This window comes from Panthera leo, chromosome B1, assembly GCF_018350215.1.
Source record: "Panthera leo isolate Ple1 chromosome B1, P.leo_Ple1_pat1.1, whole genome shotgun sequence".
NCBI lineage: Eukaryota > Metazoa > Chordata > Mammalia > Carnivora > Felidae > Panthera > Panthera leo.
The window spans coordinates 70,517,702-70,544,979 of NC_056682.1; the positions used below are offsets into that span (position 1 = coordinate 70,517,702).

At 33.8% G+C, this 27,278-nt stretch overlaps 1 protein-coding gene and 1 long non-coding RNA gene across 10 annotated transcripts in view; one reads left to right on the forward strand and one right to left on the reverse strand.

Annotated features, from left to right (window-relative positions):
• Window positions 1-27,278, reverse strand: part of GLRB (glycine receptor beta) — a 97,861-nt gene that overhangs the window by 13,356 nt on the left and 57,227 nt on the right. For all 9 annotated transcript variants that reach the window (XR_006201660.1, XR_006201662.1, XR_006201661.1 and 6 more), the window contains 5 exons: window positions 22,691-22,920; window positions 22,467-22,549; window positions 20,487-20,627; window positions 14,348-14,500; window positions 776-1,074 (listed from right to left, as the gene is read on the reverse strand). Coding sequence is in view for 6 of the 9 variants with exons in the window: in XM_042935202.1 (XP_042791136.1) it covers window positions 776-1,074; window positions 14,348-14,500; window positions 20,487-20,627; window positions 22,467-22,549; window positions 22,691-22,920 (906 nt within the window). In the remaining 3 variants the exon portion in view is untranslated. The remainder of the gene's footprint in view (window positions 1-775; window positions 1,075-14,347; window positions 14,501-20,486; window positions 20,628-22,466; window positions 22,550-22,690; window positions 22,921-27,278) is intronic.
• Window positions 1,833-10,538, forward strand: LOC122217757. The gene is made up of 2 exons (XR_006201663.1): window positions 1,833-1,960; window positions 10,354-10,538. It is a non-coding gene; the product is annotated as an uncharacterized LOC122217757 (long non-coding RNA).

Consider the following 27,278-nt stretch of genomic DNA (forward strand, 5'->3'; position numbering starts at 1 on the left):
TTAGTCTCCTGTGGAATGTACCAGGCTAATAAGCTCAATGGCAATAGCCTCCTGGTTTACTGGTCATCCCAAACAGAAGGTATCAATCAGGGGAGCTTTGGGGTAAGTAGAAACCTATCCTAAATTCATGAAACAGCCTGTTGATCCAGAATTTATCAGAATCTAAAGGCACTGACCATTACTCTTAGACCAATGATCAAGTGACAAGGCAAGGTCCAATTCTGCTGCAAGTACTCACCACTGGGCTGGACAGATCCCTGACTACGGTATAGTTTCCCCATGGGCCAGGCATCCCGTAAGTAAGTAGCCTGCCGGCCATATTCTGTGTGGAACTCTCTAACTTGATAGGGAACAGGAAGGGGGTTTTATCAAGAGCATGGGCTCCCCTAAATCTACCAAGTGGGCAAAAGGTCAGTGCTTCCAGCAATCCTCTGGCCTTTGAGGCTTATCAGGTGAGAAAGAACAGGAGGGTCTGTAGCTTTGACAATATCTCCACAGTCAATGGTACCCATCAAAGAAGAAACGTCTCATTAAACTCCATGGAAAGTCTTCTAGAAAGTTGATAAGGTGTTGATTTCTTTTTATTAATTAGTATTTGACCTAAGTATTTTTTATTTCTCTTACAAAAAGGTTCGATGTGTTTCAGTTCCTTTTTATCTGTGAGAGAAGAATGAGGGAGCACCAATTCTATCAAAGCTTCACACCCACAGAAAAGTACCTTTCTCCTGAACTGCAGAGCGGATGGGGGAAATACTTTCGCCAGTGTCATTCTTACCTGCAAAGTGCTAATGTGAACAGGAGTCCCTGTACCATTCACAGTATTCTTTTTAGCAGCATTTACATTTCCACCTTTTCCATCTGCCTGCTCAGCCTTTGCAATTCTGGCTTTCTCTGCTTCGACTCGTTTGGGGTTATTCAACATCACCTGCACGACAGCATACTCCACCAGAGAAGCAAACCCAAAGAGAAGACAAGCAATGAGCCACACATCAAGGGCCTTCACGTAGGATACTTTGGGAAGTTCAGCAGCAAGGGTTGTGCACTCGGAGGCCAAGCTGAGTACTGAGAAGATACCTACAGAAATAGAAATAGCAGTTAAAGTTGCTTATTACCCCTGTGAAATGTTCTGCAAACATTACTTTTTGATGATATCCCTCTGCAGTTAACTCCCAATGCTCATCAGATCTCTTTCAAGCTCAAAGAGTAGAAAAAATAATATTGACATACTTTTCATGCAAGTATTATTTAATGTAGTTGGAGATGTTTGTAAATATTTAATATTTAAAAGTAAATAGAAATTTAAGCCAACGTGTAAAAACACAATTTAGATCTGGTTTAAATATTAAAGATGTCTGAAACTATTTTGTAGTATCTCGGAGGAAGCCACAAAGCTCTCTAGTTAGAGTTATTTCATTTTTCAGCTTTATTTTAGACAGTCACAGAACTGCATTTTACCCCAAGAACAACTAAGTCTGAACAAGAATAGAACATATAAAGCAATTTTCTGATAAGGCTCACAATTTAAAATATCTAATAGAAAAGACAAAGATAGAGCATTCCTGATTATTTCAGGGGAAACAAATGATTTCAGCTTTTCAAGGAAAGAGCAATATTCTGCTATCTGTATTAACCATTTGTGGAAGGTTAACTAGTTACATATCAATTTAAGCCAAATAATTGTAAAACCCAAAAGGAAAATTGCAATAATTTATATCCCTCCTTTTCTTTGCACTTGCCACATTCCCACTGACTACCAGTGACACCCTGTGTCAGAAAAAGTCTTCTATGATGTCAAAGGAGGCTCACATTAAGTAATGTAGAAAACAGGTTTGCCTAGGCTATGCACTTATGGGGCCAAATGCACTTTTTATTCTTAGATTTGACCACCACAGAGAATTAACAAATAGGTCAACCTAACAAAGATATACTTGGTGTTCTTGTCTCTCGCCTTGGAAGTATGGTAAGCACTATATTAGTATTAATAATCAGTTAAAACACTGAAAAATATATTCTATCAGTTGCACTGTTTTAAAGTCTCCTGAGAGGTGTCAAGTTTGTTCGGCTCTTTTTTTGTGAGTATTGAAGAGCTACGAGATTCTCTACTAGAAAGAAAGGTTTCTAGCAAAATATAGTAACTTCTGCAGATAGAAACAATATTACTTAGAATGTAAAGACTTGACAGTTATATTAATTACCCTTGGTCCTGAGGAAAACTAAGAACTAATTAATAGACTACATCTTAAAAGTTAATATAGGTCTTAATGTTTCTAACCTGGAAGTGGAAACTGACATAAAAACCAAGATCTTATCACTTGTTGCCCGAAACTGCAATTAGTTATACCTATGGGCGTTAATTTAACAAGTCATATTTCCAAGTCAATTTTTCTATTTTTAATCAAATGCTATATGTCAATCTAGCAATCAAAAACAACCTTACTTAATTCTTTGAAATAGAATATATTGGCACACCATTCTCTGTGTTTCCATAGCATTTCACTTTCATCAATAACACAGGATAGATATATCAAACTGTTGTAAACTCAGTAGTATACCTGAAAATTTCCTGATATATCAGAAACTTCATGAGAAAATGGGAGAGTAATGGCAGACTTTAAGGGTCCTGAAAGCCCTATAATGAATTTGCCATACCTGGTAGAAAATATTAAGAAACTTTAAATTTGGGGAAGAGAAATGACATTACCAAAAGAATGCTGAGTAACATTATTCTGGTAGGGATATATACAACAGACTAAGAAAGGAAAAAATAGTAGCTGCAGAAACAAAGCACAGAACTGATGCAAAAGGATTTTGACAAGACATTTTAAAAGACTTGGTTACTGATTAAAGGAAGAAGGAAAAGATTGAGACAAAGCTTTAAAGAATGGAATAACTGGAAGAATACCCATGAAAGATGGGAAGAGGAGACGTAGGAAAGAAATGACTTTGGTATGAAAACATTGAAGTGGGTTAGAGAAAGGCCAAGAAGCATAAAACCGATGACCATGACAAAAGCATGATACACTTGAGAATGTTGTAAAAGAAAAGATTAGCCAATATTATTCAGATGGAGGTCATTTTGAAATTGCAGAAAACCTTGTGAGGAAAAGATGCTGGAATGTCAAAGAAAGGAGACCAAAGAAACAGAGAAGGGACTGTCCTTTTAAAGGAAGAATATGGCATTAAGGGTTTTCTGGGGAGAGGAGGGAGGCATTTATAATTCCAGATATTAAGTTAGAAACCATGATGGTCAATTCTATTAAGATTTTTATCATTTCAGAGATGAAAGAATAGAAATGGAGAAAAATGTGAACATCACTGTATGCCTTCTCTTCAGGAAATCATATTAAAATTAGAAAATATTCATTTGCTTTTTTAATCCTAAAATAAGAAATCTGAGCAAATAATATTTCTTTGGACAAGTATTGTACCATTCACTTAACATAGTCTTCAAATAAAATTACTTCACTGTTAAATAATGCATAGTGAAATTTTGTCTGAATTTTAATAATTTATAAACCAATCAAAAGAAATTTCACTACTGGGCATCTACCCAAAGAAAATAAAAACTCTAATTTGAAAAGATATATGCATCCCTACGTTTATTGCAGCATTATTTACAATAGCCAAGATACGAAAGGCTACCAAGTGTCCAATGATAGATGAATCGTTAAAGATGAAGCGCATATACATACAATGTAACTTTACTCAGCCCTAAAACAATGCCAATCTTGCCATTTGCAGCAAAAAGGATGGAGCTAGAGAGTATAATGCTAATGTAATAACAAATGTCATGAACAAGTAGAGGTCAAGGAGTAAACTGCAAGTGTTTACATACCTGTCTCAACTACAAATAATTTTTATCTCATACTGCAATAAACTATCAAATTCATACATGGGGAATTGTGATTAATAAGATGAAAATTAATTTAGAAGTACTACTAAATTATATTAGCACGTTATCATTTCATAACATTTTACTCTAAGGATACGAAAAGGAAAGCTATTATTAATATCATGTGAGAATCCAAAAAAACCTTTTTGACATTTCTGTAAGAGGTCCTTATAATCCCTGAACACTGTTCTAGATGACCAGAGTATAAGAAAGAATGTGTGCATGCATGGTCTGCTAGAGGTCTGCCTTGTAACCTAAATTATTAATCTTTTTACACTTCAACTGAAAGTTACGTGTTAAACGAACTCCCTTTTTAAAAAAACTTCCCTTTTAGCAACAATTCAAGTACTATATGTACCAGAGAAATGGAGTGTTATGCATAATTTACTTAAGAGTATTACAAAAAGTTGCTTCAATAATTACTTCCATACTCAGAGAAAGAGCTACAGACAAAAGTCTGTACCTAAAATTCATAGAGGGAGCTTTCACGTTTGTTAACAATGGAAAAGGTAAATTCAAATGAGATTGGGAGAATGTTTAGCATCTTTTCATGTGTTTGTTGACCAATTAGATGTTGTCTATTCAAGTCTTCTGCCCATTTTTTAACTGGACTTTTATTTTTGTTTTTTCTGTTTTTCTTTTCTTCTTGTTTTTGAGCCGTATGAGTCTTTGTATATTTTCGATATTAGCCTGTTATCAGATATATGATTTGCAATTACTTTCTTCAATTCAGTAGATTATTTTTTCATTTTATTGATGGTTTCCTTTGCTGTGCAGAAGTTTTTTAGTTTGGTATAGTCCCACTTGTTTATTTTTGCTTTTGCTAAAATCATCAAGATTGACCAAGATCTATATCAAGGAGCTTATCACCTGTTATTTTCCAGGAGATTTATGGTTTCAAGTCTTATATTCAAGTCTTTAATCCCCTTTGAGTTAATTTTTGTGTAGGGTATAAGATAATGGTTCAGTTTCATTCTTTGGCAGGTGATTGTCCAATTTTCCAAACACTATTGAAGAGACTGCCCTTTTCCAATTATACATTCTTGGCTCACCTGTCATAAATTAATTGACATATATATATATATATATATATATATATATATATATATATATTAGGATTATTCTATTTTTGTGAAAAATACTATTGTAATCTTGATAGAGATTCCACTGAATTTGCATATTTCTTGGAGTGGTATAGACATTTTAACAATATTAATCTTCCAATCCATGGGTATGGAATATATTTTTCCTTTATCTGCACTGTCTTCAATTTACTTCATTAATGACTTACAGTTTTCATATAGCTCTTTCACATTCTTGGTTAAATTTATTCCTAAGTATTTTATGCTTTTAATGCAATTGTAAATAGGATTGCTTTCTTAATTTCTCTGATAGTTCATAATTATTGTAAAGAAACAACAGACTATCTTGAAACTTCACTGAATTCACTTATTAGTTCTAGCAGTATTTTGATAGAGTCTTTACAGTTTTCTGAATATAATATGTCATCTACAAATAATGACAGTTTTACTTCTTCCTTTCCATTTTGGATGATTTTTATTTCTTTTTCTTGCCTAATGACTCTGACTAGTATTTCCAATACTATGTTAAATAAAAATAGCAAGAGTGGCCATCCTTGTCTTGTTTCTGACCTTAGAGTACTGTTGGGTATAATGTTGGCTGTGGGCTTGTCACATATGGCTTTTATTATGTTGAGGTACATTCTCTCTATATCCACTTTCTTACAAGATTTTTATTATAAGTGGATGCTAAATGTATCAAATGCTTTTTCTGCATCTATTGAGATAATCATAGGAGTTTTATCATTCATATTGTTAATGTGGTATATGACACTGATTGATTTACAGATGTTGAACCATTCTTGTATCCCTGGAATAAATTCCACTTGATCATTGTGTATGATATTTTTAATGTATTTTTGAAACAGGTCTGCTAATATTTGGTTGAGGATTTCTGCAGGTATATTGATCAGGGATATTGGCCTGTAATTTTATTTTTTTGTGTGTGGTATTCTTGTCTGCTTTTGGTATCAGAGTAATGCTGACCTTGTAAAATATGTTTAGAGGAGTTCTTCCTTCTTCTATTGTTTGGAAGAGTTTGAGGAAAAAAAATGATATTAATTATTCTTTAATGTTTGGTAGAATTCACCAGTGATGTGTCTGGTCTGGAGCTTTTGTCTGTTGAGAGGTTTCTGATTACTGATTCAATCTCCTTACTGGTAATTTTTGTTATCTGTTCAAATTTGCTATTTCATCATGATTCAGGCTTGGTAGGTTGTATAGTTCTAGGGATTTATCCATTTTGCCTCAGTTGTCCATTTGTTGGTATATAATTATTCCTAGGAGTCTCTTGGGATCCTTTGTATCCCCTGATATTAGTTGTAATGTCTCCTCTTTCTTTCCTGATTTTATTGATTTGAGGTTTCTCTCTTTTTTTTTCTTGGTGAGTCTAATTAAGGGTGTGTCAATTTTGTTTATGTTTTCAAAGAGTCAGCTCTTAGTTTCATTGATCTTTTCTATTGTCTTTTAGTCTCCATTTTTTCCTAGTATAATTTTTATTTCCTGCCTTCAGCTTAGTTTGGACTTCATTTGTTCTTCTTTTCCTAGTTCTTTCAGATATAAAGTTAGGTTGTTTATATGAGACTTCTCTTGTTTCCTGAGGTAGGTGTTTATTACTATAAACTTCCCTCTTAAAACTGCATTTGCTGCATCTATAAATTTTGGTATGTTACATTTTCATTTTCATTTGTCTCAAGGTATTTTTTAATTTCTCTTTTGATTTCTATTTTTGATCCTCTGGTTGTGCAGGTGTATGTTGTTTAATCTCCAGAAACGTGCAAAATTTCCATTTTTCTTAGTGTAATTAATTTCTAGTTTCATATTGCTGTGGTTTGGAAAACTGCTTGATGTGATTTCAATCCTCTTAAATTTATTAAAACTTGTTTTGTGGCCTAACATATGATCTATCTTGAAAATTGTTCCATGTACACTTGAGAAGAATATGTATTCTGTTGCTCTTAGATTGAATATTCTGTAGGTAGCTGTTAAGTACATATGCTCTAATGTGCCATTTAAGACTGATGTTTATTGATTTTCTGTTGGAGTGATCTATGCATTGGTGTAAATGGGGGGGGATTAAAGTCCCCTACTATTATGGATTGCTGTCTATTTCTTCCTTTAGGTCTGGGAATATTTGCTTTATTAATTTAGGTTCTTCTATGTTGGGTGCATAAATATTTGTAAATATTACATCATCTTGTTGGATTGACCTCTTTATCATTGTGTAATGCCCTTCTTAGTCTCATTACAGTCTGTATTTAAAGTCTATTTTGTTTATATAAGTATAGCTTCTCTAGCTTTCTTTTTGTTTCCATTTGCATGGACTATCTTTTTATTAAAGTAATATGATATATTAAGTAGTACACTAAAGTAATATTATTTCTCTTTTAGATAAAATTATAAATATGTATATGTTTAGTAACAGAACTTCTAAATACCTACAGCATAATTTTATATAGTTGGAGATTTTTAACAACTCTCTCAACAATAGCTGTAAAAATAACTAGACAAAAGGCATAAAAGATTTCAACAGTACTATCAACCAACTTGATATTTACAGAACACTACATCCAACAGTGACAAATATACTTTGCAAGGGAATGTGGTATGGTTACCAGGAGATACATGTTAGGCTAGGCCATAAAAAAAAAATGTCTGAATAAACAAAAAGTTTGAAATCATATTCTCTGACAAAATCAAAAAGCATTTAAATAAAATTAAAATCATTATCAGGTACTTATTAAAAGTAAATATTTGGAAATCAAACAGAATCCATGGGCCAATGAAGAAATCACAAGGTAAATTAGAAAACATTTTTTACTGAAAGAATATATCTATTTATAACTTTAAATGCTCCTGTTTAAAAAGAAAAAAGATCTAAAATCAATTATCTGAGTTTTCACTTTAAGCATCAAAGAGAGATCGAATTAAACGCAAAGTAATTAAAAAGAAGAAATTAATAAAGAGCTAAAAATCAACCAAAAGGAAAATAGAAAAAAATAAATGAAATAGTTACGATATTTTGAAAATATCAAAAAAATAAGCCTTCAGCTAGAATAATCAGGAAAAAAGAGAATTCACAATTTAACAATACCAAGAATTAAATCTGACATACCACTAATAGCCAGACATTAAAAGGATAAGGGAATATTATGAAAATATTTTGTGCTAATAATTCTTGCAACTCATGTAACATCTAGAAATCAATGAATATAATTCACCAAAATAAAGAAGAAAACCCATCTAAATATTTAAGTATATGCAGAAAAAGAATTTGGCAAAATTCAATCAAATTTAAATTCAATGAAATTTTATCATATGTGATAAAAAAACAACACTCAGCCAACTAGGAAGCAAAGGAAATCTACTCAATTCAGTTAAGACATCTACAAAAAATCTACAGCTACTATCACACTTAATAGTGAATGGCTGTTATTTCTACTAGAATCAGGAAGAACAATTGTCAACAATTCTATTCAACATTACAGTAGAAATACCACAATGAGGTAAGAAAATTAAATGTTGGGGAGTATTTGAAGCAACTGGTAAGAATGCAAAATGGTACCATCTTTTTGAGAAATAGTATCTCAGTATTTTATAAAAGTAAGTGTATCTTGATATCACCTCACACCTGTCAGCATGGCTAAAATCAACAACACAAGAAACAATAAGTGTTAGGGAAAATGTGGGGGAAAACAACCCTTGTACATTGTTGGTGGGAATGCAAACTGGTACAGCTACTGTGGAAAAGAGTATGGAGGTTCCTCAAAAAGTTAAAAATAGAACTACCACTGAGTATTTACCCCAAAATTTAAAAAACACTAATTCAAAGGAATGCATGCACCTCTATACACACACACACACACACACACACACAAACATACTATACATATATATATATATATATATATATATATATATATATATATATCACATATATACATGCCATGGAATATTATTCAGCCATAAAAAGAATGAAATCATCATTTGCAACAACATGGATGGAGCTAGAGATAGAGAGTATAATGCTAAGTGAAATAAGTCAGTCAGAGAAAGACATCACATTATTTCACTCATATGTGGAATTTAAGAAACAAAACAAATGAGCAAAAGGAAAAAAAACAAAATGGGGGAGAAAGAAAGAGAGAGAAAAGCAACCCAAGAAACAGACTCTTAACTATAGAGAAAAAACTGATGGTTACCAGAGGGCAGGTGGGGGGGGGTGGTGAAACAGGTGATGGGGATTAAAGAGTACACTCATGATGAGCATTGAGTAATATATAGAATTGTTGAAACACTACACTGTACATCTGAAACTAATATAACACTGTACATTAACTATACTGGAATTGAAATTAAAAACTTAGTAAAAATAAAATGAAAGTTTTTCAAAAAGTATAAAACATAGTTTTACTTTAAAATCCAGAAATCTTATTCCTGGGTATTTACCCAAGAGTAATAAAAACATATGTCCATAAAGAGACTTGTACACAATTATTGAAAACAACATTTGGGTTATTTATAATAACCCAAACCTGGAAATGATCTAAATGTCCATCAACTGTGGAGTGGAAAAATAAACTATGAAATACTGCCCAACAATTATATGGAGTCAAATATAAACATGAGCAACAACATGGATACATCTCACAAACATAAATATATTCCTATCCTCTAGTTTTCTTTTAGTGGGTGTGGCTAGAGATAATCATCCCAACATACTGAATGATCTTAGTTGAAATTTATAATCACTAACCTCAGGAAGCCCATAATCACAGCAAGCATTGTATATTTCCCTTGTCCATTCACTACCTTCTCTCTTCAAACTCACAACAGTCTATCCTACCTCACTTGCAACTCGTGACCTTTCTTCCTATTTTACTGAGAAAACAAAATCATTCACAAGCCCCCACTACCATATCTACTTACCTATCTCTGTCTATACCTATATACTCTGCCTTCCCTCCTGATATTGAAGACCAAGGATTAGTAAACTGATGCATAGGACACCCATTCAATTATGTATTGTCTAAGGCTGCCTTTAATGCTACAACAGATTTAGGAGTTGCACCAAAAACCATATGGCCCACAAACATAGAGTATTTACTATCTGGCCCTTCACAGGAAGAGTTTGCTGATCCCTGGGACCAATCCACTTTGTCCTCGAAAAGGCCAATCTGTCTACCTGATCTCATCCCCTTTCACTTCTCAAATTCTGCTCCTGCACTTCTTCCATCTCTCATTTTTTCCTTTGTTATTGGTTGTTTTCCTCTAAATATAAACATGCTAAGATTTTTGTCCGTCTTCAAAACAAAAACCAGAAACCCTCTCAACTCCTATTCCCACCCCAGCTATTTCCCCATTCTCCTTTTCTTTTTACAGCTGACAATCTCCAGCGTGTTGTTTCTACTGGATGCCTCTAGTTCCTCCCCAGATGCCACCATTCTCTCCTGAAGTCACTCCAGTCAAGCTTTCCTCTGTTCACTCTACAGAAACTGTTCTTATCATGGACACCAGTGACTTCTCCAGGTTAATGAATCCAATGACAATAGTTAGCCCCAAACTTACTTGATTGGCAAGCAGCTTGACTGAGCACTCCTTTAACCTAGAAATGCTTTCCCCGTTTGGCTCCTAGGAAACTACATCATACTGGTTGTTGCTCATCTTCTCAATCTCAAGGGTTTAACCTTTATACGTCCACCTGCACTCCAGTCTCCTCACGTTAAAGACCATCTATGTTCTTACAAATCTAAAGTTCTTACCTCCAGGCTTGATCTCTCTTAAAAACTCCATACTTGTATAGCCAACTATCTGATATCTCTACCTAAAAGAGATCTCAAACTTAACATGTCCAAAACCAAGCTCCTCATCTTCCCACCTTCTCAAACCTCTTTTACATGCAGCTTTTCCCATGTCACTAAGTGGTAATTTCATCCCTCTGGTTTCTCAAACAGACAAACAAAAAACAAATACAAGACCAAAAACCCTTTGAAGTCAGCTTTGATTCTACTTTCTTAAATCCTACATACAACACATCTACACATCTCTTTATCTCTACCATATCCATCATCTATTATGAGCATCTCTACCCTCTGGCTCATACCGTGATCATTTCACTTAGATTATTAAAATAGCTTCTTTTTTTTAATTTTTTTTAACGTTTATTTATTTTTGAGACAGAGAGAGACAGAGCATGAATGGGGGAGGGTCAGAGAGAGAGGGAGACACAGAATCTGAAACAGGCTCCAGGCTCCGAGCTGTCAGCACAGAGCCCGACGCGGGGTTCGAACTCACGGACCGTGAGATCATGACTTGAGCTGAAGTCGGACTCCCAACCGACGGAGCCACCCAGGTGCCCCTAAAATAGCTTCTTGACTGATTTCCTTGCTCCCACCCATGCCCCATTTTAGTGGGTTCTAAACAAAGAGGCAAGGAGAATTTGTTAAAATTTATTTATTTTCTTATTTTTATTTATTGATTTGGGGGAGGCAGAGAGAATTTCAAGCAAGCTCCATGCTCAGTGCAGAGCCTGACATGGGGGAGCTCAATCCCACGACCCTGGGATCATGACCTGAGCTGAAATCAAGTCTGATGCTCAACTGAATGAGCCACCCAGGGGCCCTGAGATCTGTTAAAATTTAAAGCACATCCTGCGGGAAAAGCCCTCAAGGGCTTCCCATTTCACTTTGAATAAAAGCCAAAATAATCAGAATGCCTTAGGACATATTACACAGTCTCCTCCCTTTTGCTGTCTTTCTGACATCACCCTTTCACTCGTTCTGATCCAGCCACACTGGCTTTCTTGGTGTTCCCAAAGTACTCCACACATGCTCCTGCCATAGGAATGCTGGCCTTGATGATCACTAACCCAGCCCATTCTTCCCTAGATATCCACCGTGATTTATTTCTTTACCTCCATCACATCTTTACCCAATATCACTTCTCTTTCAACAGTTCCCTACAAGCAGGCTGCTGTCCCTGAACTCTCTGTCCTTAGGTCACTATCTTTCTACATTCCCGGACATTAGGATTTTTTTTTTTTTTTTAATTTTAGTGTAGTTGACATACAATGTTATATTGGTTCCAAGTGTACAACAGAGTGATTCAGCAATTCTATACACTGCCCAGTGCTCACCATAATTACGTACAGTCATCATCTGTCACCACACCCTGTTATTACAATATAATTGACTATATCCCCTATTTTGTACTTTCCATTTCCATGACTTGTTTTATAACTGGAAGTTATACGTCACTGTCTTATATATCATATATTGTACTTATTTGATGTCTGTTTCTTTCCAAAAAAAATACATACTCATTGAGGCTTAGAGGTTTTCTTTTGTTTAATCTATTAACTATCTCTTAGCTATTTACTTTGTTAGCTATGTGCCCATCTTCTTGAATATTGCTTAGTACACAATTGGCACACACTAAATACTTGCTGAATGAATCAAGAGTGCAAAAGTGCCTTACAAAGTGTAAAGTAATGTATACATGTGGCATATTATTAACTCCTGAATGTGTAATAAGCACTTTACACTCATATTTTCAGTTCTCCAAATAACCAACCCCTTGAGTATTTTTTGATCCCTATTGACATTTCAACAGAGTATGTTTAAAGAGGTTAGATCTGTTTGTTATCTAAATTGTCACAATTTAGACAGAGAGCAGGAATTGAAATCCAAGTTGAACTCTAGGGACTGACTTTCAACCATGAAATACTTCTGCTCCATACAATAGGTCTACTGGACGTTAAGTGGACAGCTCAGGGACCTTATGTCAGAACTCCTGCAATAGATGGGGATTTTCAGAGAAAAATCCTTCAAGGACATATCAGGGATTTAAGTGTCTCCAGAGTACTCTTGAAAGTCTGACATTTCAATTTATATCGGTGCATAAGAGTAAGATATTTTTAATAAGCAAAAAATTGACTACTTGGGGGAAATGCATGATATTTTTGACAAGTCTAAGAATACAAATCTAGTTTTCCAGTAGTTTTATTCTCAGTACAACATACTACATAGTTAATTCTCATCCCCTAAATGAATTAATCTATGAGTTGCTATTGTCTTCATTATACATACATAACCATTAGGATGAAATCTCCTACATTTTTGGTCATTAAGATGTAGATTTGGTCTCTGTGGCTTTTATTAAATGTAAATCACCAAATGTCTTATTCAAGTAAAACTGTCATTTTCATTGCTTCTTTCCTGGTTTTCTACTCTTTAAAATCTGTATTTCATTTAATTCCCCTAACAAGTCTGGGGGGAGATTTGCACAAAGCCTTTTTGATGGAAATAAAAAATAAAATGCTGCAAGCAATCAGTCACCAAGAGGTCAGATATACCACAGCCCTACCTATATAAGTTCCAGGTGAAAGTCAGAGAACACACACACACACACACACGCGCGCATGCGCGCACACACACACACACACACACACACACACACACACAAGGTAATGAAACATTTTAAAACATTCCAAACAATCAAAATTTGTTGTAACAAAATCCTTATTTTCAAGATTATTCACTTTACCCACTAGAAGGGCTCTTGATTACTTCACAAAGCAAAGACTTTTTCATCCCTATACAGACACAATTTTAAGACTGGCTAATGATGTTTCTATGTGACAGAGCATTAACAATAACAAATAAGAGAGCATAGATAACCAGCTCTTCTTCTCCCTAGCCACTCCTGATGATACAGCACACAATATCCGATGTTTAAGAAAATGATGCAAAGATGGGGCGCCTGGGTGGCTCAGTTGGTTAAGTGTCCAACGTCAGCTCAGGTCATGATCTCATGTTTCATGGGTTCGAGCCCCACATCAGGCTTTGTGCTGACAGCTCAGAGCCTGGAGCCTGCTTCAGATTGTGTGTCTCCCTTTCTCTCTGCTTCTCTGTCTCTGTCTCTCTGTCTCTCAAAAATAAACATTAAAAAAAACTTAAAAAAAAAGAAAATGATGCAAAGTCATTCCCCAGTGAAGAGCATGAGATAGTATAAAATATCACTGAGAAAGATTCCCATCAATATAGTTTTGTTTTTAAGTCTGGCACTATTGCGGCTTTTAGACTTTAGTTACCTGTGGAAATCACTTCTTAATAATTATTTCACAAGAGTCAAAGTTAGACAGATCAGCTGTTTAAAATACCCAAAGACATGAAAGAAGAAAAAAACTTAGTTTAATTATTGACTGCATAAACACTGAGAAAATACAGTGCAATGTCAAGTTTTGAAGGAAGTCTAAAAAAAGAAAAGAAAAAGGTTGCCTTCAATTCTACAGTTCTGTTTGAAAATAGTTGATTACACAGTTAGGCAAGGACATAACCCACATCAGACATCGAGAGAGAAGCACAGAACGCTTTACCCAAGGGCACTCTGGCAGCGCTTGCGTCCGGGTTGATCCAGAAGGAAAGCCAGGAGAGAACCACTATCAGCAGGGTGGGGGCGTAGACACCCATCATGTAAAACCCGACCTGTCTCCTCAGGGTGAAGATGACTTCCACACACGTGTAGTACCCTTTCAGAAACAAACATGTTAGAAATATGAGGTGCTCACCCACGTGCAACTGCAAAAATCAACGATGTACCTATAAATTGTAAGTCACTTCCATTTGAGGCAGTTTCACAAAGTAAACTCAGAAAAAGATTTTTTTTTCTATAAATATATAATTCATTTGATGCGAAAGGTTGACATTATGGGACCTGTCTCACCTGACCTTTCACAACTTTATTATGGCATCGAGAAATAGATACCACATGCTGTGCCACTATGTCAACATCTCAGCTTTTAAGTCTTTGTTCAGAGAATTCGCAATGAACTTAAACTTTTCATTACCCATGGGTCCTCTCAGAGCAACTGATCTAAAGGAGTCACATAGGGAGCAGTAAATCAAAGTGGAACAAGTCTAAAAAGAAACACTCCACGACTACGCATTGTCAGTATAATTTTTCAGCTACATGTACCACTTCTTATCTAGAAAGTATGGCAGTCTACAATAACTCCTATGCGTACTTAAACCTTAAAAGTTAAGAGTATTGGAAGTAAATGCTAGCAGCAATAAGAAATATGTGTTTTCAATCTACGTAGATAAAAAATTATAAAGGGCAAATATCCAACGTTCCTCTCAATTCTCTCCTCCACTCTAGACCCTCAAGCATGCTTTATGAGGCAGAGGACCTCATTTTCACAAGCGGAGACAAGTGCAGAAATTGCATTACAGCATAATTCTAGAGATGCCATGACACTACTAGTCCCCCGGATTAATCACAAATTATGGGCAGCCTCATAATAGCCTTTGCTGACTTGAGAAACAAAATAAGTGACAAAATATTCTCCTAGCACTGGAATAGAAGACACACTTCTAGATGTTTGAGATTATTTTTTTAAATGCTTTAGTTCTTTCAGTTAGCAAATTAAATATAATATTTAATGCCTAGAGTGCTTAATTTTGATAAAATTGTCGTTAGCCATTCAAACAAAAGCAAGGTTATGTGCAAATGCCAAAAAGTTAAAATATCTCCAGTTGTGTTCAGCTTAAACCTTGTTATTTTAAAATGTGGAAATATATAAATGAATGATAAATGAACACATTAAATAATTGTGGGGAAAGGACAATATTGCTTTTTACTATTTTAAATTTTAAAAGAAATATTTATCTGATTTTCCTAGTTAGGAAGGATATATACACTTCTGGCACTAGAACAATCTTCATTTTTATTCATTAATGGTACTTACGGCAATAGTGCACAATTAAAGAATGTCAAATAAAAGAATAGCTATTCACGTCCTCTTATTAAATAACTTAGATTAGAACCCTATCTTTTCCCCAGTGTGAATTATAATCATCGCCACCTCTGAGAGATTAGAAACATATTAGGGCTAAATATGTAACAAAAATAAAGAGTTGATTTGAACTGCAGTAAATTCTACTTATGCCAAATGCTTCCATATTATATCAGAAAACAAAAAAAAAATGCAGAATGTTTGTCTCTTTTTGTAATTTTAATTTCATTAAAACCAGGCAATTAATTTAAATTGTGCATAGGTTTTAAAAAGATGCAAAAGGTCAAATAATGAAACCTCCCTCCCTTTTCTGTTCCCCACCACTCATCTTAACTTCCTGCCTGGACAAACAAGAACATATGTTTCTAACTAACAATTATGTGCAAAATTTCCAAAATAGAATCTTTTAAAAGTCCCATTTTCTGCAATTAAGAGGCTCCCAGTACTTCTTAAAAGTGGTTCTAAAGTACCTGGCTTTGCAATAGCATCACTTACTCAATTTAATTTTACATTTACCTAGCACATGTGAGATAGGGAATGACATACATGTGCTTATCACATATTTTTAAATTTATTTTTTTATTGTTTTTTCTTTTCAAATTTTTATTTAAATTCTAATCTGTTAACATACAGTACAATATTCATTTCAGGAGTAGAATTCAGTGATGTATCACTTACATACAATACCCAGTGCTCAACACAAGTGCCCTCCTTAGTACTCATCACCCATCTAGCCTATCCCCCCACCCATTATCTCTCGGCTTGTTCTCTATCTTTAGTAGTCTCTCACTTACTGCATATTTTTAGGTAACCTGAATTGTCACAAATATTTCAACAATTTACTATGGAGTTGCTCACTTTAAAATGAACTTTTGCATTCCATCCCATCATATTTAATTGGCAACCTAAATAACAGAAACCCTGTACTCTGAAGCAAGTTTCCACCCCCTCCTTTTATGAAGGCACCCACTAGGGGAGCTTCCCAAGACTTGGATGAATTTGGCAATAAAATACATGCTTGGATATTATAGTGATTTGCTCCATAAACTTTTATGAGAAACATTTCTTGATCTTTTTTGATCTTTCCCTAGTACTGTTACATTTATGAGAGGCAGGTGGGCAGCTAATTGATATAAATGTTCATTGGCAAATTCAATTTACTTTCTATTTCCTGTGGGGTTTTATTTCATTATTATTCACCTAGGCTTGCAATTTAAGTATTTTTCATACTTGTTTTCCCATATATTTCTCCTTTGTAACATCTACAATTATAAAAAACTGTAACTTTTAATAAAGTTAAAGCCAAATTATTATTTCTGATTATTTCTGTACAAGTTAAAGAACATATTGTCCATCATTCTATATATGTTGCTGTCTATATCTTTTTCATTATTCTACATTATTAAGCATCCCATATATTTAGAAGTTTATTTCTTTTATTTAAAAAATTATGTTTATTTATTTTTGAGAGAGAGAGAGAGAGAGAGAGAGAGAGAGCACGAGTGGAAGAGGGGCAGAGAGAGAGGAAGACACAGAATCTGAAGCAGGCTCTAGGCTCTGAGCTGTCAGCACAGAGCCCGACACGGGGCTGGAACCCACGAACCACGAGATCATGACCTGAGCCTAAGTTGGACGCTTAACTGACTAAGCCACCCAGGCGTCCCAGAAGGCTCTATATTTCTAAGTACATTTCTAAATATTACCCAAATATTAAAATATATTTTACTAATATGACAGTCATATGATGATTCATGTAAACACTGATGATAAAGCATGCTTACTGAAACATAGTAAATGACAATTATTATGATGTTAGAAATAAGTTTTTTGGGGGAGGAGGGTGCCCGGGTGGCTTGGTTGGTAAAGTGTCCAACTTTGGCTCAGGTCATATCTTATGGCTTGTGAGTTCAAGCTCCACATCAGGCTCTGTGCTGACAGCTCAGAACCTGGAGCCTGCTTCCAAATCTGTGTCCCTCTCTCACTCTGCCCCTCCCCCACTCATGCTCGCGCTCTCTCTCTCTCTCTCTCTCTCTCTCTCTTTCTCTCTCAAGAATAAATAAACAACATTTTAAAAATTTTTAAATAGAAATAAGGGTTTTTTTTGTTATTTTCTGTAGCTAATGAGAGTTCAGTGACTTATTTATAATAATTCAAAAAATACCACAAAATCTTTACTTATTATAATCTGAAGTAATCTCTCAACTACTCTCCAGCACATCTTATTTTCTTCTTAAAACTAAAATAAATTATTTTGTTTATGTGTGTACTATACTAGAATACATATGTACAAAAGGGCAGGGATCTTGCCTTTATTCCTTGCTGCATCCCCAAAAGGAGACTTTTAGATATAGGGTTTAAGATGTAGGGCTTAAAGGTGAAAAAACAAATATCCCAGGATTTTCAATGCTATGTCATCATTTTATGCTATTACATAAAATCAGAAATAAAATTACCAGTTTTATTTTCATCTTTAGATGAAATTTAAAATTTCACTAGGGTCTATTTCAAATTTCTTAAAACAATTTAGAGACTATTCATTTTGAAATGTTAAGCATATAATCTAGATGTGGTTAACTATTTGCAGTGTATAATGGGACTGACTCCACAGGTAGGGTAGCAATACCAGACTCACTATTCCAGTGCTTCACCTGGATAAGTGTCTTTGCTTTATTGTCCTAACATGTAAAATAGGGAGAAGAAAAGTATCGAAGTCATGGCATTGTTGTGAGGATTAAGATACAGAATTCCTGTAGACTACTTAAAATAATGCCTGACATACAGCAAGAAATCAAAGAGCTATGTACTTAATATGTGCTTCTACACAACAATCCCAAAACGCTGCTTCTTGGCTTTCAAGCTTATTTTTTTCATTACTAGGTGAGCTGTAAACATTTCTAAACACTGTAGCTCATTTCCTTAATTTGAGTGAGTACCAAGAAGAGGGACACTATGCTTCGGGCAGTCGCCGACATCGAATTGCCTGGAACATTCGGTAAATCACTCAGTCACCCTGCTCTTCAGTTATTTTATGTGTTAAATAAAGAAGCTGCCTCAGAATTGTCAATAAGATCACTTCCATATCTAGCAGTCCGTGTATCTATGAGTTCTTCACTGAGTACTTTGGTGGTCAAATTTTTTTTTTTTTTTTTTTTTATTGCTGCACAATAAGTTTCACCCAAATTTATTTATTTTTATTTTTTTTGTTTGTTTGTTTTGCATGATCAATTTATAGGTATCAGTGTGTGCTTTCTTTTTTTTTTTATTTTTTAATATATGAAATTTACTATCAAATTGGTTTCCATACAACACCCAGTGCTCATCCCAAAAGGTGCCCTCCTCAATACCCATCACCCACCCTCCCCTCCCTCCCACCCCCCATCAACCCTCAGTTTGTTCTCAGTTTTTAACAGTCTCTTATGCTTTGGCTCTCTCCCACTCTGGTGGTCAAATTTTTTAGAGCTTTCAGGTTTTCCTTTTAAAAACCTTCATAAATTCTTTCGCAGTGCACTTCCTTATTATCTCTCCCGTTCTAAAATATATAAGCTTTATAAGAGAAGGAACTCCTTATATATAAATGCTATATAAGCTGTTAACTTATGTGAAAGTAAACAACACATGCTTAAACTAACTTTATCTCCAAGTTGCTTAAGTGTTGCGTTTATTGTAGCACTGTAAATATGCAAATGTTCACTCTACCTTTTTTAATATTATATTTTGTCTTTGATGATGTCACGATGACAGCATTTTTGCTCAAACATCTGATCTCTCTGAATTCTACAGAATTATACTATACATGTTTTATTTTTGCAAGCCAACATAAATGTTGCAATAAATTTAAACTTTTATTGTATCTATTTCTGAATATCTTCATCATATCTTTGTTTACTTCCTGAAAATTAGAAATTGTATGGTAATTTACAAGCTGAAATGATAATTTGAAATAATAGTTTGATATAATGATCAAAATTCAATCATCTTTTTATGTATTTTACTAAGAGAAACAATGTTATTATATTTAATATCTAAAACTCTCTGTAACTATCAGTTGTGACTCAAAGGTTGAATATGAATCATATTATTAAAGTATTGATTAGTATTATATTTTTATTTCTGCAAAGTTTGAGGTAATTTAATGAATGAGGTTAATTTGTTGTGCTTTTCGCAATTAGCTGCTCCATAACGTATGCCAAGAATATTATACAGGGAGTGTTCACTGATGTCTAGTTATTTCCTAGACATGCTATTGATTCCTGCACAGCATAAAGATCAGTGCTTTGTAAAACTAACAATATGGCTCAACCAACATCTAAAACCTGCCTAAAAGACAAGAGACAAATGTATATGGATTACATCGATCAAATCCATAATGTTTGGCCCCAAAATGAATCTTGCCAGAAGCAGAGTTTCTTCAATACTTAAGCAAACCATTGCTTGGGAGAGTTCATATTACTAAAATAAAAAATTGAAAACCTCTTGTTATCTAGAATTTCATAAAGAAAAGCAAAACTAGAATAAAATTTTTTAAGAACTTTAGTAAATGTAATTTTATGAAAGATTTAAATATGTAATTTAAGTATATGGATATATGATAAACTACTTATAAATACTGAACTTTCTTTTTAACTAAGTTTTTTTCTATCCTGTTCCTAGCATATATTAAAATTAAAATGAATCTTTGAAATATGACTTAGTTTTCTTTAATTCAAAGAATATTACTTACCGGTGCCTTTATAGTATTTTGTACAGTTACCATATTCGATATCTTCCTTTTTAATATCAAACTGAGGCAATGCAATTTTTTCTAACTGAACAGGATCCCCTGATTGCCAGATAAACCGTAAATCATCAGTTGTGTAGCCAACTATAAACAAAAGTAAATAAATAAAAATATTAGTTTGGAATATGATTATTAATACTTTTAAATATTTTAGTAGTCCAATTATTAAGTTCAGCAACGGTAAGATCATAGGCCCTACTTATATAAAATTTTTGTTAAAAATGTGAAGAGATAAAATTTATGGCCATTAATGAAAATATTAGCACAAATTTACAGATAATTAGTTGGCTTAAAGAAAGAATAAGCTAAAATATTTAGCATATTGCAATTACAATCCTACGGCATCATATGTAGTAGCACATTTCTCTATATCAAAATTCTGAACTGTCGTTGATAAAGAGCAGTGAATAAGTCATTCTAGCTTTTTTGCATATCTACATTCACAACTATACAATATGCTACCTGGACATTAAAAAAAACAAAAAACAAAAAACATTTAAGCACGAAATCACCTATATTTTTGAAGACATGACCAGAAACTTCCCTGAAGGAGTTGCATGGCCACAGGAAAGCAGTAAAACAACCTCTCAAGTGGACAGTATTACATCAGGCTGAAGCACACATTTTGGGCTTAGGTAATATGGCTACAATTCAAGGATCCTATAGGGTTTTACAGCATAGAGTAGCCTACCATTCAACGCTTAAAGTGTATGGATTTTCCAAAGCAATATTTCAGTGCATCGGGTAATAGATTTGAATGTAAATAGTTAAAATTTTCTACACAAATACGTATTGACACACAGGTATACACTGTACAACACATTCACAAAAATGTACATACACACACTTACATCTACAAAATCCCATTTTATACTTAGAAAGCAACCGATATTGTTCAAATGTAGGATCAAACTTCAGTACACTTAAAACAACAACAAATAACCACAAAGTAACTTTAAAGCACATCATCTAGCAAGTATATATACGATATTTTCCAAGGCTATCACTCTTTTTTTTTTTGCTGAAATAGCTCACGGTATATAGGTATTCAGGCTAAGGATTCCTTGTGTTAGTGTTCATTTTTCAAGTTTTATGTCCCACTTTTATTTTCAAAAGATAAGCATCATAGTGAATTAATGTATTTTAAAGGTAAATAATCATTTCAATAATAATTTCAATTAATATACTTTATACCTTAATGTAGTGCACCCTTCATAAACTGAAAAACATATGATCACAGAAACACAAAAATTCCAATGTTGTCGAAAAAATTTTTACACATCCAAAGAAAATGACTATTTGGCAGGATTTAGAGACAGTTTTTCAATGTTTTCAAATTTTCTGCTCTGAACACGTGATTTTAACAGCAGAACAGTTGTTAAGACATAATTTTTTTTCATTTATTTTACTTACTTTTTAAAATGTTTATTTATTTTTGGGAGAGAGAGACAGACAGAGCGCGAGCAGGGGAGGGGCAGAGAGAGGAAGACACAGAATCCGAAGTAGGCTTCAGGCTCTGAGCTGTCAGCACCAAGCCCAACATGGGGCTCAAACTCACCAGCAGTGAGATCAGGACCTGAGCTGAAGTCAGATGCTTAACCGACTGAGCCACCTAGGTGCCTCATCATTTACTTTACTTATAATACTAATTTGAAATGAAGTTGGCAATTATAAGAAGTTAGAAGTGTACATCTACATAACTGAGGTAAAACTAGTACCAAAGGGATCTATCTTAGTAATGATTACAGTAAAAGAATAACTATAATTTTCCTAAATAAATTATTTTACTGACTATTTGTAATCAAAAGCATCAGTTTTATCATTGTTATCCAAGATATTAGTAGAATGTATTGTCTACAGATTTTAAACATATAGTCACATATAGATTTTATGCTATAGTCACTTTGGGTCTCATTTACATACAGCTCTCCAGCTGCATCTTGCAACGTTGTGTATCCATGGGAAACAAGGTCAAGTCCAAAGGGCAGGAAAGAGTAATAGATAACCTGAAAGTAGAAACAGAGGTCTTAGAAGTTGCTTAACATGTTTCTCTGTGATACACTGACTTAAAAAAAAAAAAAAAAAAAAAATATATATATATATATATATATATACACATGTATAAATGTACAAATATTAACAAGTACCTCATGCTGACAAGAACATCTCCATCACGAAAAATAAATAGAAGGATATTTTCCTGGGTCACATCATGAAAATTGGCACTTTTTTCATTTGCAAAAAATAAGTCAGGTTTCCACAGACACTTGTACATCGTGGGATCCACTGTCAGTGCATCTGAACCCCGAAAATCACTAGGGAGCTTCAACCTGGGATCGTTCCATTTTTGTCTCAAGAAGATGTTAACTCTATAGTCCTGGGGGAAAAAAAATGTGTGCGTGTGGGTGTTTATTGCTATTTGAAAGACATGCTCAGCACCAGAATAAAAAGAGTTTCAGTGATTAGCAGCACCAATATTTTTGGTCTTGTAACGTCAACCAGGATCAAAACAGTTTGGTCACTAAATAAAAAGAGCAGTCTAAAACGACCCTTGTGTCTCTATAGACATTCCAGCAGCACTTGCTAGCTCCAACATCAGAATATAAGTTTACCAATAATTGCTTTACCTTTATACAAATTCCAGTTATGCCAGTTGGGTAAGTGGTGTTATAAAAACCTGAGACTGCTAAATATTACCATTATTCTCCCCCCCCCCCCAACACACCAAAAAAAGAATAAAATTTAATTCAAAATAGATGACAAGTAGGTGAGGGGATGGACTAAATGGGGAAGGGGCGTTAAGGAGGACACTGGTTGGGATGAGCACTGGGTGTTACACATAAGTGATGAATTACTGAATTCTTTTCCTGAAATCATCATTACACTGTATGTTAACTAACTTTGATTTAAATTAAAATAATAATAATAACAAAACAAAATAAACAACAACAAAAAAGCTTCAGGTTATTAATCAATATATGTGTATATTGTGTCAATATACCTAAAATAATTTTTTTTCTTTTTTGCTTATGAAATGTGCCTTTCCAACACTCACTGCTTTATGCTTAATGCCCATCTTTAATTACTCTTACTCCTATACCTCAATAAAGCTAAAAAAAAAAAAAAAGGAGAGTAAAGAAAAATATTTCTCCTGGCCTTTTACTAGTTAGCAAACTACAAAAATAATATATATGTGTATATAAAACATATACATTATATAATATTATGTATATATGTATATAACACACATATGTACATATGTTTACCTAAGAAGGAAAAAGAAAAACTGTCTTTGAAGATTCATAGATGTACGATTACAGAGAGAATTTAAGATAGTCAAATGAGATTTGCACTGGATGCAAAACAGGTACATCAAAATTTGTAAATGTTATGTTTTATTTAACTATAGTAGAAAAATGTTTTGAAATCTACTAAATAGCTGATTATTTTACTTGAGTTTTTTGTCTACCTCCTAAAATTTTTATCTTAAAACTTTGTAAAAATTGAATTATGTCAAGACATAGATTTTAAGAGTATGTGCACTAGGAACAAGTTTAATACCTTAATACATTTTATTATCTGCCAGTTAAATGGGGTTCTAGCACAAATCAGGTTGTTAGTATATACGAACTTAACATTGAGCATCATGCACACACCTTTTGATTTTAATTATATATACTATACTCAGAACGTGCACAAAAGTGTCCAAAGCATAAATTGCATTGGGCCTCAGCTTCCTTATTTTCAATCATTCAAAATTCACAAAATACTATCTATCCATATAGTCTTTTGATGTTATCAAAATGAATGAAATCATAAACTTCAAATCAAAATCCAAAATAATTAACTAGGAAGAGGTTATAGATCATCTTTTACTAAATAATAAGACCTAATAGATTTCTATAAAACATAAATGTACATGCTTTACATATGTGTAAAATATAAAATAAAGCATAAGCAAGGAGCAATCTGAGACATTTTACTTTCTCATATGATCTTCAGACTGTATAGTAATTGTAGAAGGGTAAAGGCACACAGTAGCAATATCCACACACTGAAGTTACAGAGAGTAAAATAAGATTTAACCTACCTATATCTCATAGCTACTCTAAACTTAAGGTTTATAAAGGCTTCAACATATATAACACAAATGGTTTCTTAAAAATCATATGCAGATGGTTTCAGAGTGTCCAAGGCAAATAAACCAAGGATTATATAAGCAGGGTGCCTGGGTAGCTCAGTCAGTTAAACATCCGACTTCAGCTCAGGTCATGAGCTCACTGTTCATGGGTTCCAGCCCCACGTTGAGCTCTGTGCTGACAGCTCAGAGCCTGGAGCCTGCTTTGGATTCTGTGTCTCCGTCGCTCTCTGCCCCTCCCCCTCCCCTGCTGGCGCACGCGTGCGCGCTCTCTCTCTCTCTCTCTCTCTCTCTCTCTCTCCCTCCCCCCACATGCCTCTCTCAAAAGTAAATAATAAACACTAAAAAAAAAAGATTATATAGGCTGACACTGAACTTATCTGCACCATTGGGGGCGGGAGTGGGGGGAAGGTAACATTTATCTTATTAAATGAACATGGAATTAAGGAGGGAATAAAGGAGGCCAAGGACTCTAGAAAACAAAGAGTTATGTTGCACAGCTACATAAACTGTTTGTTAAAATATATTCATATCTTAAAATTCATAATGGGATTTAACTGCTTTATATCTGACTGTGGTTGTCACGACTACAAGAAATAACTCAAACTCATCCAAGACAAAGGCTTCTCACCATCATGTGGTGACACTTCCAGCAGAAGTAACGCTCTTCCCACCCCAAGTTTTTATCCATTCCAGGCAAACATCCATGGCCCTCCCCTTTAAAAGGCATACACATTAGGTTCAATTATTTTCTAATAAAATAACAATTATGCTACCTTCACTAAGCGCATGGTTGACATAGACTTGACATGACTTTGAGCACTTATGAGTATTCAACTTCATATTATTTGCTAAAAAGCTCCCTTGAAATGATCAGCTAAAATTATTGGTATTCTAAAATTACACACCCTAAAACTATTTTATTACTTTCTTTATGTTCTATGTCTTGTCAAAAGGTAATTCATCGAAAACCACATCTTTAAACTTCTATGTTTAAAATGTGCATTCACATGTCATGATAAAATACATGTCCTTAACTTGTTGTCAAGGATCAGTATGAAAAATAACCAGATGAGGTTGCCTATCTATCTTCTGTAAACATGTTGTTAAAGCCATGACCTCTTATTTTGGTCAACGACCATTATATGAAAATACACAAGATAAATTCTTCTTTATTTATTAATTTTTCACTTGTTTATACATATATTACTATATCATTCAATAGGCATTTACTGTGTGCTAGGCACACTTACTCTAAGCACTTTGCAAAAATAAATCTATTCCTTAGAGTTTATTCCTAAAAATGCTCTCCTGATTCTCTTACATGCCTCCTATTACAGGAAAGTGAAACTGAAGTATCTCATCATGTTTTTCTTTTTGTCTGGCAGCTAAGGAGTGAAGGCTAAATTCTACAGCCAACTGAATTAATAATTCATCTCTCATGTCCTGGTATGACTATCATTGCATGGTTCTTGCACATTTAGTCCTATTTCAATTATTTGCTTGCATTTTTTTTTGTTATTATACACCTCAAATCCTTGCCAGAAATAGAGATGGATGAAAAGTAAAATATCATTTGAGGGATTGTCATATACCTGACAAGAGACTGTCAGCATTATTTGGATGCCACTGTTAATTAAGCAACTCTGCCAATGTGGCTTTTAGAATCAAGATGCTTTATTTTAGTCTAATATTAGGTATTCTTATTTTAATAGAATGTTAGATATATTTATACAGATACTAATATTAAGATCTATTGGTATTCTGTATCTAGACTAAAAACAACTACATTTTGGGGTGTATGCTGGTTTGCCCTGTAGTAATTAATTTCCAATGATATTATATCAATATTTTTAATAATACTCAAGATATCTGACAGGAATGAAAGCAATGCCAACCTTTAACTTCAGCATACTTTGCATAATTAAAAAGAAGCCACCTTATAATGTTTGGGGTAACCTGAATTCTCCTTAAAATCTCCACACATACACATATCCTATATTCCACTATTCTGTCTCCAAAATTGTATGGATAGTTCATCTAAAATTATACAGCAAAATTATTTTCTTTTAAAAATTTTATAGCAATTTTAAGAGTGTTTCTCCATGTGAAGATCATTATTCCAAATCCTTCTTGAACTCTAAACAGTATTTCCATCAATGCATGAATATCTTTATATCACTTATACCTTTATATCCATTATTAAGTTCAAAGCATTTTAACCAGCTGAAAGCTGATTAAAGCCTTGCATAGCCCTATACAGTACCAGAGGGTTTTGACAAAATAAAACCTATCTGTGGAAAAAATTACAAAATTACAAATGATACAAGAAATGATTAATGTCACCACCTTTTTATTCTATATATCATCATAAATAGTGTTTTTGAAGTTATATTAGCCAAATTATAAAGCCTAGTATAATGGAGTCAACATGGGCTAGAAAAGATAAAGTACTTGACTCAAATTTCAGCTCTGAATCTTTAGCTTTGACCCTGAGCAAGTTTCTTAACCTCTTTGAGCTCAGTTTCTTCATATAAAAAGCATGAATATCGATACCCTAATGTGATAATTCAATAAAATAATCAATTAAAAGATTA